This window comes from Leptonychotes weddellii, chromosome 2 (genome assembly GCF_054177405.1).
Source record: "Leptonychotes weddellii isolate Sample4059 chromosome 2, ASM5417740v2, whole genome shotgun sequence".
Classification (NCBI taxonomy): Eukaryota; Metazoa; Chordata; class Mammalia; order Carnivora; family Phocidae; genus Leptonychotes; species Leptonychotes weddellii.
The window spans coordinates 148,652,065-148,668,195 of NC_138370.1; the positions used below are offsets into that span (position 1 = coordinate 148,652,065).

At 34.5% G+C, this 16,131-nt stretch overlaps 1 protein-coding gene across 3 annotated transcripts in view; it reads left to right on the forward strand.

The window, feature by feature from the left end:
* Positions 1-16,131, forward strand: part of PDS5A (PDS5 cohesin associated factor A) — a 132,664-nt gene that overhangs the window by 56,920 nt on the left and 59,613 nt on the right. For all 3 annotated transcript variants that reach the window (XM_031027023.2, XM_031027021.2, XM_006732321.3), the window contains exons 9-16: positions 822-937; positions 3,303-3,397; positions 4,298-4,443; positions 6,776-6,927; positions 8,461-8,574; positions 11,116-11,197; positions 12,532-12,580; positions 12,811-12,950. In XM_031027023.2, coding sequence (XP_030882883.1) covers positions 822-937; positions 3,303-3,397; positions 4,298-4,443; positions 6,776-6,927; positions 8,461-8,574; positions 11,116-11,197; positions 12,532-12,580; positions 12,811-12,950 — 894 coding nt within the window. The remainder of the gene's footprint in view (positions 1-821; positions 938-3,302; positions 3,398-4,297; positions 4,444-6,775; positions 6,928-8,460; positions 8,575-11,115; positions 11,198-12,531; positions 12,581-12,810; positions 12,951-16,131) is intronic.

Below are 16,131 nucleotides of genomic sequence, written 5' to 3' on the forward strand. Positions count from 1 at the left end.
TGATATTCTTCAGTGTTATGTTCTCCAGTAAGTTAGGGGAATCCTTTTTTTTTTTTTTCCCTAAGATTTTATTTATTTATTTGAGATAGAGCGAGAGTGAGGGAGCCAGAGCACGAGCCGGGGGAGGGCAGAGGGAGAGGGAGAAGCAGGCTCCCCGCTGAGCAGGGAGCCTGATGTGGGGCTTGATCCCAGGACCCTGAGACCATGACCCGAGCCGAAGGCGGGTGCCCCAGAGGGATCCTTGATTAAAATTTCATATGTCAAAACCTTAAATGATACGATTTTATGTTGGAGCCTCAAATGGCAGGAAAGATTTCTTATAAGAAAACTTACTAGGATGGGGGGCTCAGTTGGTTAAGCACTCTTGATCTCAGGGTTGTGAATTCAGGCCCCACATTGGGCTCCACAATGGGTGTGGAGTCTACTTAAAAAAAAGAGAGAGAAAGAAAGAAAAGAAAATTTATTAGGGTGGGAATTATTTGCAGCTTTGCCCTTCACAGAATTTTTTCTAAGCTCTTAGGGGATGTTAGAATTGAATGATTATCTTCGTATTTCTACAATGTCTGGGCGTAGATTGCAAACAGGCAGTGAAGGAGGCATAAATTAGCAGTTGGAGGGGGTGTGAAATAAGAACAAAGAACCAGACAGTCTGACATGGAATCACATCAATTTCCACATAATAAATGAGAGCATATGATATTTTAAAGTTCTCATCATTATAAGTAGAAATATGAAACTATAGCTTCTCAGGAATGATTCATGTTGTTTTCTGTAATCTGATGAATAAACTGTGGCTCCATTTATTTTCTCTTTTTCCTTAGAGCAATGATGGAGAAGAGCGATTAGCTGTTGTTCGACTTTTAGCTAAATTATTTGGTTCTAAAGATTCTGATTTGGCAACACAGAATCGTCCTCTTTGGCAGTGTTTTCTTGGACGGTAAGAGAACATACAATCCTATGGATTCTAACTTTTATGTTTTGGAGGCCAGTCAGTATGGTCCATTTGATTAAAACCACACATATCAAAACTTTAATTGATACGTGTTTTTTTTTTTTTAGTATCTGTGTTGCTGTCTTTCTTGGAGAATAAATTGTAGATCAGATTTTTTATGAAGAATGCTTATTATTTACTCACATAACACTTTTTAATCTTTCTGTGCTACAATTATGTCATTAGAATAAATAGATAGGCAACATCTGAGAATGTTCCATCTTAAGATTTTTAAATCATGAGACTGAAGACATAATGATCCAGTCCATGTCATTCTTCAGTCCAGCAGTATATTCATTTACTAGTGTTTATTGTTTAGGTCTGTAGCTTATCTAATTGAATGACGTATGTTATGAATTAATTTGGTATTATGGTATGATTTTGAAATTGAAAATAACATTGCTCTTCATTCAGATAACTTTTAATGCTCCTTCTCAAGAACTTAGAATTATTAGGATCTATTCAACTTGATGGTAAGGTTGAAAAATCTATGAAATTTATCAAATTCCCTCTTGAATTCCATTTACACATTTCTTGCTTCAAACCATGAAAAGTCAGTTTTTACTGTTAGTATTCTGGAGAACTTTTAGATTTATCATTGTTTAATTCACTTGATTCAGAAGGTGGGCCTAGAAATTTTCTTAAAGTAAATTCATTATAATAATCCCAAGTTAGATTTGTCAGTAATTTTTTTTTTTAAAGATTTTATTTATTTATTTGACAGAGAAAGACACAGCAAGAGAGGGAACACAAGCAGGGGGAGTGGGAGAGGGAGAAGCAGGCTCCCAACTGAGCAGGGAGCCTGATGCGGGGCTCGATCCCAGGACTTTGGGATCATGACCTGAGCCGAAGGCAGACACTCAACGACTGAGCCACCCAGGCGCCCCTTGTCAGTTATATTTTAATATTTGAAAAATCTCTGACACTGACAGTCTTAATTTGCTCAGAACAGGCCATTCTGAAGGTCTGTAAATGCTGACTATTTTGGATAATTAAACTTGATTTTATGAGAACTTGGAATGAAGCAACTATACTTGTCAATAAGCAAGAGGAGTGATTCTGTCCTTGTGATTGCCTTGATGTTTATAGCAAAACAATTACTTGTAAAAACTAAATGAACTGAAAGAGGCTTCTTATATTCATAATTTTACATTCACTGCTATTTCTAATCAGTCTCCAGTTCATTGAAACAAAGATATATTACCAGTGTATCTGTTTTACTGTATTATTTTCTTTATTTAGCAATAAGTGTTTTGATACTTTGTAATGTTTTCATTTTTCTCTGGCAGTTAGAAAATTTATAAATCCTAAATGCAAGATTTATTAAAGTAAAATTATTGTAATTTTAATCTTTATATAAGAAAGTAAGAAAAAAGTAAGATTTAATTTTTATTTATTAACTATTTTATTTTTATTTATTAAGACATTTATTGGGGCACCTGGGTGGCTCAGTCAGTTAAGCTTCTGCCTTCAGCTCAGGTCATGATTCTGGGATCCTGGAGCATAGTGCTCCCTGCTCAGCAGGGAGTCTGCTTCTGCCCTTCCCCTGCTTGTGCTCTCTCTCACTCAAATAAATAAATAAAATCTTTTTTAAAAAAGACATTTATTATATAACTTTTAATTGGTTATTTTATGAGATTACAAATAAAAATATTTCTTGCTATTTAAAAACATTATTTATAATTAACAAATGTTTCTTAAATTGCCCATAATAAATTTTAAATTTGAGAGTTGTTAAGTTTACCTTTATTATGTGAAGTTTTGGGTCTACATGTGGTGTTCCATATTTATTGCATTTTTACAATATACTCAAGCTTTAAAAGAGTAATACAAGTTCGTCCCAGGAAACGAAACTTTTTCGTTGTAAGCAGTTTCATAACATGCATTTTATGAACTTATCTTTGAACTTCTGGATCTGCCTCTCATATGATTTGCTCTCTACCTCTTATTCCTCTAGTATTTTCCCCCATAAACTTTTTTCAAGTAGATTTTGGAGGTTTCAAATATTTATTTTTTGTTTTGTGTCATAATTACGCTCTTAAATTTGGGACTCTACAAAGTATGTAGTTTGGGTTGGGGATATGTTTATACTTTTGTTTGTTTTAGCATGGTAAACATTCTGTTTTCAAAAATGTTTTTTGGAACTACATTATCTTTTTATATTCTCCCTTAAGAACATATTGTCATTATAAAATAACACACTTTTTAATCAGTAACTGTTGTTTATAGGCACTTATCTACTGTAGATATACCTTATTTGAAAATAATTATTTTGCCTTACAACTAATCTTTAGCAACCTTTTCCGTGTAGATTTAATGACATTCACGTTCCTGTGAGATTAGAAAGTGTGAAATTTGCCAGTCATTGTTTAATGAATCACCCAGATTTAGCAAAGGATCTCACAGGTAAGCTGGCTGATTTATTATAAATATGAGAGTAATCACACAAATATATTTTAGATGTGGCCTTTGACCTTAAATTTAGTATCTGAGTAAGTTTTAACTCTGGCACTATTTCAGATTTTTATCAGTCCTGGACTGATAAATGATTTCATGTTTATACAATAAAATTACACTTGAAAACTTCATACTGTAATCTTTTAGAATTTTTTGGAAATCAGAGTTTGAGGAAGTAGACATTGGGTTTGGGCACAAATCATTATACCTATGTGATAATTAAATATAGTAACATAATCTAATAATAACCCGGAAAGTGAGTATCTCCTGGAGTAGACTAGAATTTCTCATTCTTCACTTGAACATAAAGCGTTTGAACCTGCTTATTTGGTATTGGCAAATAAATGCTTTTATCAAAATGCTGTTTACCAAAAAAGAAACATTTTTTTGTTTTGGTTTTGTTTGTATTGTAATTATTTAGGAATCTTTTTTAGAGGTCATAGAATGTTATTCTGTATTTTATATTGTGTAATGTACAGAACTATACCTGTCAGCAAACTTGCTGTAAGCATTTTTACTGTTTTTCTTTTAATTCTTTTAATTTGTATTATAACTTAAGTTCTGAATATACAGATAAGATATTTTGTTGTGATTTGACTTATCCAGAACAGTTGAGGTAAAATACATTATTTATTAAGATGTGACTCCAGTAATAAATAGCGTGGTATAGTTTATTTTGTGATTCTATAGGGTATTGCCACCTCAAAAATAAAATGATTTTAATTCATGCCACATTTTACAAACATTGTTTCAGTATGGATAGAAGCCTAAAGCATTTCTTTTCTGTCATTCTGAACATGACAAATAACATAGCTAACATTTAGCTTTAGTTTTTTTCTCTTATTACAGAATATTTGAAAGTTAGATCACATGATCCCGAAGAGGCTATTCGTCATGATGTCATTGTTACTATAATAACAGCTGCCAAAAGAGACCTTGCCTTAGTAAATGATCAGCTACTGGGCTTTGTAAGAGAAAGAACACTGGATAAACGGGTAAAATCTGAGGAATTTTATTCTTTTGTAATTTACTATATTTAAAGTGTTTGCTAAGGGCGCCTGGGTGGCTTAGTTGGTTAAGCGACCGCCTTCAGCTCAGTCATGATCCCGGAGTTCTGGGATCGAGTCCCGCATCGAGCCTGCTTCCCCCTCTGACCCTCTCCCCTCTCATGCTGTTTCTCACTCTCTCTCGCTCTCTCTCAAATAAATAAAATCTTAAAAAAATAAAGTGTTTGCTAAAGACAATAGAAATTATTTCTAAAGTTTTATTTTACCTTTTCACTTACTAGTTTCAAAAGAATAGTGAGTGATCACCTATGTTTTTTTCTTATAGTTAACATTTTCAGAAGTGACCATGTTGTATAAACTTAGCTGGATCTGTCATTGGACTAAAAGAATATCATACTTTATATGAAAGTGATACTTCTATAGTGCTGTACCAAGCTAAGGGCTGAAGTGATAGTTGTATGTTCAGATACCTTTTTGTGTGATTTCCTGTCTGTGGTCACAATTAAAAACATGGTTTGATAAGGAAGAGTAGTACTAAGAACAACAAAAGCTGTTGCTAAGTATAGGGTCACCTGTAAGCAAGAGACAGACATGCAAGGCAGGCTGATTAGACATCTTATTAACATCTTTAACAAAAGTTACCTTTGCAGTGTGCTGTTTTATTTGAGGCATGGTTGAAAACACACTGTCCTCATAAAACCAGTGTCGTTGGCGCTCTGGATGGCTCAGTCGGTTAAGCGTCTGCCTTCGGCTCAGGTCGTGATCCCAGGGTCCTGGGATCAAGCCCCGCATTGGGCTACCTGCTCGGCGGGGAGCCTGCTTATCTCCCTCTGCCTGCCGCTCCCCCTGCTTGTGCACACTCACTCTCTCTGACAAATAAATAAATCGTAAAAAAAAAAAAAAAAGCAGTGTCCTTTAGCAATAGTTTCAGAGTAAAATTATATTTCTTGGTTATAAAATACAGCAAGAGGTATTCTTTAAGTTCTTTTTAAATATTTTGTTAGAGGAGGCAAATATGTCATGTGGGCACTGTTTAACATGTCCAACTGTATCAGTGATTATAACTTTGAACAAGTTTTTCCTCTTGGCTTTAATTTAAATGAAATGATGCTCTACCTAGTGGTTAGCTGGTAACTCTCTCCCCGCCCGCCCCCACCTCCATACGCACACTCAATTTAAGGTATTACCAATTTTGTTATTTCCTCCTTTTAGAAACTTTTCACTCCTGCTTCTACTAATGTTTGTTTGTAGTTTCTGAAGGAGTTGAATAAATGAATCTTCCTGAGGCTGCATGATATGGTCAAAATAGCATCTACTGGATATTTTTTAGGACCCGGATTTTGGTGCAGTAAATTAGATGACCTTGTGTATAGCCTTTCTGAAATTTGTTTTCTCCCCTATAAAATGTGGGGACAGGACTTAATCTTAGATTTCACTGCTTACAGTCCTTGGTTTCATGTGAGAAATGTCAAAGGCATCTGTTACCTGTTATATGGGAACAAAGTTTCATTCCATCTAAATAGCCTAAAAATGAAGAAATTATACAAAAGATTATAAAGAAATATTAATGTAAATAAACCAAAGATCATATGCTCTGATTTATTATTGAGACAAATATCTTTTTTTTTATTACCTCTCACTGTCATGGTTCTAACTGTAGGTTTTTATAGTCTCCTTTTTTATCGACCTTCTTCCTGCCACCTTTCTTTCCTCCTAGCAAACTGTTCCAGTCTCTGGAAGTCCCAGAGAGTCTTCTTCCACTAACTAGTATGTGGCTAGGTAAATCATTTGCCCTTTTAATCTATAAAGTAAGGAAGTTCACTTAAAATGATCACTAAGGTTCTTTCCAACTTCGTAATTCTAGGATCTTGATACTAAATTTTGTTTTTATTCTGAGTTAATATCAAAAGGAATGTAATTAGGATAAAATATTCCAGATGATAGGGCTTTTGGTTGCAGAGTAAATCACACTTTCTCTTTTACCTTTTATCACTTTTAAAACTTGGGCAAATTTTTTTAGACAGAATCTAATGAAATCATCTGTAAGATTTACTACCGATTGCTTGGCTGTGAGTGAAATAAAAAATTGGTAGGTGATTTAATAGTATTTGCATTCAACAATTTTTAAAATAGTCTGATTTATAAATATATATGTATTCAAAATTGTTGGTAAAGCAGCTTGTTGCTTCTTAGGAAAATAAATACTATGCCAGTTTATGTACATATGATTGTAAAACCTAGTGAAGAAATGGCCAGTTTTTGCAGATTAGTATACTAAAGTTTGGTATCTCACTCATTCAATAAACTTTATACTTTTTAGTGGCGAGTAAGAAAAGAAGCTATGATGGGTCTGGCTCAGCTTTATAAGAAATACTGCCTTCATGGTGAAGCGGGAAAGGAAGCTGCAGAGAAAGTCAGCTGGATAAAAGACAAGCTTTTGCATATTTATTATCAGAATAGCATCGATGACAAGTGAGTCTGACATGTTGGTAGAATGGTTAAATATAAAAGTGCTTTTAACTTTTTGACATATAATATACTTTTTAATTTTTTAATTTCTAAATTTGGAAGTCACTTTCTGCATATTTATACATTCTATGTTTAAATAAGACTCTGACACAAATTGTCAAGTAGCATCATTAGTGAAGTAGGTATGGACTTTGGAGTCAGACCAGAGACCAAATGTTCATTCTGCCCCTTATTAGATGTGTGCTTCTGCACAACTGACTTCTGTGCACCTTGGGTTTTATCTAAAAAGTAATAATAAAGCTTTCCATGCAAGATGGTCATGTGGATTAAATAAAAAACGTAAAGCTCCCTAACCCAGTGCCTGTCAATATGGGACTATTCAGTAACTGCTAGTTATTATTTTTACTTTTTTGTAACACTGTAAGTATCAATAGAGGAAGTACTATGGTGTTTTTTTATTGAGGTATAATCGACACATAACATTAATTTCAGGTGTATAACATAATGATTCTATATTTGTATATATTGGGAAAAGATCACCACAGTATGTCAACTTAACATCCATCCCCATATTTAGTTACAAAATTTTTTTTCTTGTGTTAAGGACTTACATTGTTATCATTTTTTGAATGTTACTTGTAATTCTATATTGGGTTGTAGTAATGATTTTGGTTTTTGCAAAGTACTTTGCAATGTTTGATAGAATTAGACTGATTACTTCAGCATCACTGGCTGTGTATTTCGTTGATTAATGAGGATTTCTTGTATTGTCTTATTCTGATGGTTCTGAATAATAAATATAAGCTTAGCAAGAAGGTTATTCCAGTATCGTTAAGGAATTTAAACTGTGGAGAGAAGAGAGATCAGATGTGCACAGGAAAAGCTAAATTTTCGGGAAGTAATACTAAGGAAGATCCCCCTGATTTTATTAAATGACGACATGGGAAAGGAGTTGGATTGTAATTGGAGGAAGTCAATGTTTTTGTGTGTGTGTGTGTTGGGGTTTTTTTGGTTTTGGATTTGAGTTTTTTGTTTTGTTTTGTTTTTCTGAGAATTAGCTGTTCTTGATCGTAGCTTTATATGTAGTGTTAAGTAATTTCCTGTACCTCAGGACTGATGAAGAATAGCTGGAACAGCCTAGCACCCTGTGTTTAGGGATAACGTATAACCTTTTTAGAACAAATATTCCATACTGACAGAAAGTAAACCCACAAATAGCAGCCACAGCTCTAAATTTTAAAATAACTATATTCCAGGGTGCCTGCCTGTCTCAGTCAGTAGAGCACGCAACTCGTGATTTCATGAGTTCGAGCCCCACATTGGGCGCAGAGATTACTCAAAAACAAAACAAAACAAAACCAACAGCAATCAAATAAAAATCATACTCCAAGGAAAGGAACCAGTCACCTACTAATCTTTTCCATTGTATTTACACACATAGGTCTGGTATCTTTGCATGAGATGGTTAAAATATAAAAGGGCTGTTGCTTCTGAAAATAACAGAATAATTGTAACTGGGATTTTTTTGTTTCATAGACTGTTGGTAGAGAAAATCTTTGCACAGTATCTTGTCCCCCACAACCTGGAAACAGAAGAGAGAATGAAATGCTTGTATTACTTATATGCTAGTTTGGATCCAAATGCTGTCAAGTAAGTTACTTTTTAAATGATTGTTTGGAGTTAAAGATTTATAAAATTACCTTATCTAATTGTTGATAGGGTTGTTGCTTCTTCTAGTTGAATCAAAAACCTCAGGGGCGCCTGGGTGGCTCAGTCAGTAGGGTCCGACTCCTGATTTTGGTTCAGATTTTGCCACAGGCTGGGCATGGAGCTTGATTAAGATTCTCTCCCTTTGCCCCCACCCCCACCCCCCGCACTCACACATGCTCTCTCAAGGAAGAAAGAACCTTAGATAAATGTTTATACAGAAAAATTTATAAGTTTAGATAAATTAAAAGCAAAAAATAATCCTATATGCATAGACATATTTGGCAACTGAGTCAATAATACAGTTTCAGGGATTCAAAGAAATCCCCATGTCAAAATTACTTTTGTCTACCTGTTCACAGGGATCTAAATTACACTATTGGAGCTTTACAGTACTAATCCTAAGAACTAAATACTGCTTCTTAATCAGGAAAGTATATTGAGATCACTCTGTGTAGAATGACCATGTGATTGGTTGTTCGAACCGGGTTATTTTTGAAACAGAAAGGCACTATTAATATTTTTGATTAGGCAATTGGCATAAACTTTAACTGTCCCAGGCCAACTAGGATGTGTGGTCACTCCACTGTAATAAAGCTTTTTAAAAAAGTAAACACGTGGGCGCTTGGGTGGCTCAGATGGTTAAGCGTCTGCCTTCGGCTCAGGTCATGATCCCAGAGTCCTGGGATTGAGTCCCGCATCAGGCTCCCTGCTCAGCGGGAAGTCTGCTTCTCCCTCTCCCTCTGCCATTCCCTCTGCTTGTGCTCTTCTATCTCTCTGTCAAATAAATAAATAAAATCTTAAAAAAAAAAAAAGTAAACACGTCCCGTCACTAAGAATTTTGATTCTTCTGAAAAGAACCTCAGCTTGTGTGTGTGTGTATTATTATAATATGTGTATATTATATTTTATGTATTTGTTTTTTAACTTCCATATAATTTCAAACTTACAGAGAAGTTGCAGAAATAGTACAAAGCATTTTACCTAGATTCATCATTTGCTTTATCACTTTGCCATTTGCATATACTTTTTCTTTATCCCTACATAAATATTTTCTTCTGAACCATTTGAGAGTAATTTGCAGACATTAGATCCCTTTACCCCTAAATATTTCAGTGTATATTCCCTAAGAACAAGGATATTCTCTTATATGACCAGAGTACTCTTACCAAAATCAAGAGATTTAACATTGATACAATATTATTGTCTAATCTAATGTGTATTTAAGTTTCCTCAATTGTTCCAATAATGTGCTTTATGGGTTTTTTTTCTTTTCTGGGATTATAGATTGTATATTACATTGTCATATGTCTCTAGTTTCTTAATTTGGAGCCATTCCTCAGTCTTTGTCTCTTACAACTTTGATGGTTGGGGAAGAGTATTGCATGGTCCAGTCCAATTTTGTAGAATATTTCCTCAATTGGGGTTCATCCAGTGTTTCCTCATTAGATTGGGATTATGCATTTTCAGCAGAAATTCTACAGAGGTAACGTTGTATCCTTAGTGTATTATATTAGGAGGCGTTAGCCATCATTTTTTTTTTTTAATTTTCAGGTAATTCCTAATGCTCACCCTACGTAGTAAATCCTTAGCCTAAGGTTTTGGTCTCTTTATATTTCAAAATATTGGCAAATAATACTCCAACATAGACTAATGTCTCAGAGATCCCTCTGGGCACCTGGAATTATGGACTGGGTTTGTGAGAGAAGAAAATCTGCTTTCATGGAGAGAAAGAAGTGTAGAATAATAAACACACTCAAGTTAAATTTGGTGTCTTGAATCTACATCATTTCTAAGTTTATTTCTACGGCCCTTCATGAATACCTCTTAGCCTGCCATGAAAATGCCTTTATGATCTGATCCTTTTCTGCAGTATGTTCCAGCTTCCTGATGCTACTCCATTCACACTCTGTGCTCCAAATCTGTAAAAAAACGTTTAAGTTACCTATCCCAGGCATTTTGATGACATTTTATCTTTTTTTTTTTGGTACCGGAACATTCTAGTTTCCCCTGCTTAGAATGTCTTTCAGTCCCCAGGCGCCTGGGTGGCTCAGTCCGTTAAGCGTCTCCCCTTGGCTCAGGTCATGATCTCAGGGTCCTGGGTTCAAGCCCCACATTTGGCTCCCCGCCCAGCAGGGAGTCTACTTCTCCCTCTCTGCCCCTCCCCCCAGCTCGTGCTCAAGCTCTTTCTCTCTCTCTCTCTCAAATAAAATCTTTTTTAAAAAATATGTCTTTCAGTCCCCATTTACCTAGAAAGATCCTATTCATCCTTCTAAACTTCTCAAATATTTTCTCTCATAAGAAGTTTTTTATATACTATTTTAAGCTAACCTGTCTTAATCCTATAAATAAGTCCTGGTGCTTAAAATTTTAGGTAGATGTAGAAGCATAGTGTATCTATCCCATGCAACAAGAAAAGTAGTAAAGTTGAATAATTACCAGATTGTTATATTACATATTTTTTTCATATTTATAACTTAACAGAGCTCTCAATGAAATGTGGAAGTGTCAGAACATGCTTAGAAGTCATGTACGAGAACTATTGGATTTGCACAAGCAACCTACAGTAGGTTCATGATTTGTTTAAATTAATAGTTTGTTATGGTCATTATTCAGTTTTTCTGTAATTACATATAATGAAGCAAGTAAAAACTTTCAAGTGTTTTCCAAATGTCAGTTACACATAATTTCTCTAGTTTTCCAAGCTAAATTTTAACTGTAAATGAATATAACAAAATCTTATTTTCTAGTATGAACAAAGAAATGGTAATTTCTAGTTTATCATTTCAGATACTAAGAATTTATACATGGTTCATCAGTTTTCAAATAATTAGAATTAAACATCAGATAAAATTTTATGAGAAATCATGATTTTTTTTTACTCCATGATTTTGGGTCCTTCAATGTAGTCACTATCAAATTTAGGTACCAGTTCTATAAATATGGCAAAGTCAAATTAACAAAAAAATTTTGCCCAGTGTCTTCTGGAAGATGGGGGGGAAAGAAACTTGAATAATTTCTTAATATACTTCTAAGTGTGTTTGCTACTAGAATAAGTGTTCTTAACTAGGAAATTATAGACAGAGACCCTTCAAGGGTCTATTGATGCTAAAGCAAGGGTTGGCAAAATTTTTTGTAAATGATCAGATTGTAAAAACTTAGGCTTTACCAGCCATAAAGTCTGGTGAACTGCTCAACTGTGCCTTTATAAAATTGCAAAAGCAGTCATAGACAATATGTAAGTGAACAAATGTGACTGTGGTTCCGCAAAACTTGAACAATAACAGATGGTCCATAGGACCATAGTTTACCAATTTCTGATCCAAATTATTCAGATTTCATACAAATTTAGTAATAAGGTAATAACTTTATTGTGCTGGACTATACAGAATTACTTTTTGGGAGGCAGGTGGTATTCTGAGGTTATTTAAGTAATAGGCCACAAAATAGTTAATAGAACTCTTCAGGAAGAAATTTTTTTCTACTCGTCACATTTTTAGTTAATTTTCTTTGATGTATCGCTTCACAGTAATTTTGATAACCATAATTGTTTCAGTTATCTTCGGTTCAGTCTTCTGGCAAGATGTTTTCCCTATGGAAGTTATGTTACTCCTTTTTAATTTTTAAAAACCTCTTTTTGACATCACCTTTCCTTCTGTTTGTCCTAACTTAGTAGTTGTTGCTACTCCACAATTCTTTGTTACCAACTTGGGGCGTAGATTTTCTGGTGGCTAGTGTGTGGTGTTTTTTGGTTTGGTTTGTTTTGTTTTTTTGTTGTTGTTTTTTTTAGTGTGTGGTGTTTTTTGTTTTGGTTTTTTTTTTTCTTTAAAAATGTGTAATTGGATTTTCTTACAGAAATTTGGTAGCAAATATGACTTCTGTTTTTGTTTTAAATTTCAGTCAGAGGCTAACTGTTCTGCCATGTTTGGAAAACTGATGACCATAGCAAGTGAGTTTGTTTATTCACTCCATATGTATATAATAAACATCAAAACAATTTACATAATGGGACTATCAATTTAATACTAAGTAAGAGAAAATAATCCTCTTAATTTTATTTCTAAGAACCAGTTAGGCTGATTGTTTTTTGATAGCTCAGCATAATTTTTAAGACCACTTGCTTTTAGTTTAGTATAGTAGTTTTTATTTTATAATACTGATTCTCTTTCAATTTTATAGAGAATTTGCCTGACCCTGGGAAAGCACAAGATTTTGTGAAGAAATTTAACCAGGTTCTCGGTGATGATGAGAAATTGCGGTCTCAGCTGGAGTTATTAATCAGCCCAACCTGTTCATGCAAACAGGCAGATGTTTGTGTGGTTAGTAAATTATACTTCTACATGTGTTCTTTTAGCTTCGCTTGTTGAAATTTATATTTCATTAAAGTCTGCTTTACATAAATTATTTGTGTTAATTTAACAATATTGTGAACTCTAAATTACCCAGGAGTATATCTGTGGTCAGCTTAGCTCTCTTATCACTGTTTAACCAAATTCCAGGAAAAACACTAGAGAACTAAGCCGGGGAGTTTGGTCCTAGGAATTGAGCAAAACAGTATGCTTTGTATTTAGTAGACGTTTGTTAAGTAAATAGAATTTTCTAAATGCTTATGTGTGTATGCATTTTCTTCACTCATGTATTAGCATGGAAATAACCCTTGTCAATAAATTAGCAACAGTTACATTGCCATATATGCATTTATAGATAAGGTAATTCCTATTTAGGCTTTTGTCTTCATTCTATTCCTGGATTCTTTATTTTATAGAAAACCAGTATTCATTGAAAATATCAGGAAGGAAAACTTCATCCATTCATTTATACAGCATTTTATGAGAGTTTTGTGTTTGAATTTCAGCTATACCATTTACTACCAGTGTGACCTTTAGTAAGTTCTTCAATATTTTGTAGCCTCATTTTTCTCATCTATAAACATTAAAAAACTCATAGGATTGTTAGAAGATTTTGTGTGTGTATCTGTGTATATATATCCTAATACCTGGCCCAGCACTGACCTTTAGGATTTAAATAAATTGTATTTCTGTGGTATTACGTATGTTACAACCATTATGTTTGTGACCAGGCTTACAGAGCTGAATAAGAGAAAGGAAAATTATTTGATATTTATGTCTAACTTTGTTCTAAAAAGAATTAGAGTGCAATAATTATTTGTGTGTTAAAGGGGTGAGGACTATAATAGATGTATATACGAAGTGGTCTGAGAGCATGGAATAGGTATTTTTTTTACTCATTCTAGGGATATTAGGTCTCTAAGTGGATTTAAAAAAAAGGATTAGGAAGAGAAGAGGGGAAGCTAATTTAGGGAAGAGAACAGTGGACTCTTCTCTTGGGTCTAGGGATGAGGATATGCCAAGTGCTGGGTGGTTTGCTGAAAACAGTTAAAGGTTGCATTTATGTCTTTGGCATTTAGGATTCTAGTTCCAGAGTACTGTGTCCTACAGGGTCTCTACTAATATAATTGGGTCATAGAATGAAGTATTTTGAGAAGACCTTAGAAATAGTTGGTGTAGGGGCACTTGTCTGGCTCAGTCAGTTAAACGTCCAACTCTTGATTTCGGCCCAGGTCATGATCTCAGAGTCATGAGATGGAGCCCCATGTCGGGCTCAGCGCTCAGTACAGAGTCCCCTTGGGATTCTCTTTCTCTTTCTCTCTTTCTCTCTCTCTCCCCCCGTCTCCCTCTCTCTCCCTCTCCCTTCCTCTCCCTCTGTGCCTCCCCTGGCTTACATGCGTGTGCTTGCTCACTTGCTCTCGCTCTCTCAAATAAATAAAATCTTTAAAAAAAAGAGTTGTTTTAACCACTTCATTTTATAAATAAAGACATTGGATTTTAAGGTTTCTCGTCCAGTATTTTATAGCTGGTGATAGTGGCTGAGCTGCAGGTAGAGTCTAGATCTCATAGGTCCTCAGTAGTGTTTTTTTGTATATATTCCATTGTTTGTAGGAAGATCCAGTACGAACTGAGTACTGCTCAACAAATGACCTTGAGAAAGAACAATCAAGTGGTGTTTTTGGTCTGAGAAAACAGAAATTGAGCGTGAGTTTGGGAAAATGGCAATAACATGAATTCCTAATATTTGTCAGACCATAAATATCTAAGAGTTTCCAAATCCAAAAAGTATATGCAAAACAGATGTTTGTAACCAAAATATCTCAGGGTGAATACCACAGCCATGCAGTGCAGCCAGTCAGCACTCCTGATTTTAGCAACCAAGAAAGTAGAGATGAGGACCACAGTTGCACTGGAAAGAGCATGGTAATGATACTTTTTTTTGGGGGGGGGGAGTTATTCTGAAGATATTTTAAGTAATGGTCCACAGAATAGCTAATAGAATTCTTTTCTAGAAGAAAAAATTTCTGCTATTCATGTTTTTTAGTTTATTTGGTGGAAGTTTCACAGTAATTTCTGGCTTTTACATTAACATTGTGTATTCTGAGCACATTATTTAACATATCTATGTGTTCTTGAGTATAAAATAGGATTTATAATACCCTTTAAACACTCTGGAAAATGACCACTGTTAGAAGAGTTTTTGCTGTTTTCCAGAATATCTATATCATTTTGTCTTTCTCCGCAAGGGCTGCTGGTACTAGTTATATATACCCTCTAGTATCACATTCCTCTTTTCCTGACAGTTTCATTCTGAAGTTGAAGAAAAGAATAAAGAAGTATACAAACATAAAATTTAGTTTCTGTCGCTCTATGTAGCTTTCATTCTTTCTTTGAGAGTCCCTCTCTGTCCCCTGCTAATGTGTATATACTACCACTTCCTTTTTTTCTAAATGACAGTCACTTCTTCTCAAGAGGTGAGCATTACTCAGTAACAGAATTTGTCGGAATGGAGATCAAATACTTTGAGCAAGGAATTACAATAGACACATACTGTGGATTAATACATATATACATGATGCTATAGTAAGAGAGGATGAGCAGTCTATTATGATATGTGCCGAATAGATTTGCTTTTCCTTTGGACTTCAGGTTTTGAGTTTCCACACCTTGGTCCTAGAGAAGGATCACATATTTGCCATAGCATGAGCTCTGCTTGCTATTTTTTGCTCTAACACCTCCCTATGACCTAAATTCCTGGAAAGGAAGCTTATTAATTGAGCATTTGAGAGTGTCCTAGGTTTGAATTTCAGCTAGACCATTTATTGCCATTGTGACTGTTAGTTACTCAATATTTCTGAGCTTCCTTTTCTTCATCTATAAATATTATCAACCTCATAATATGTTAGAATAAGATACGATGAAATTTTATATATGACCTAATACAAGACCCCTTGCACTGCCCTATAAGATGTGAATGAAAAGTAATTCTTATGGTGTTACATATTTATGACAAACACTAGGAATTCTTAAAATAAATAGAGAGGGATCCTTAATCTCCATCTTTTTAACAGTCTCAAAGTGATTATGATACAAGTCGTCCATGGACCACACCTTAAAAAACCCTTCCCTACAAGGTTATCTGAATATGCAT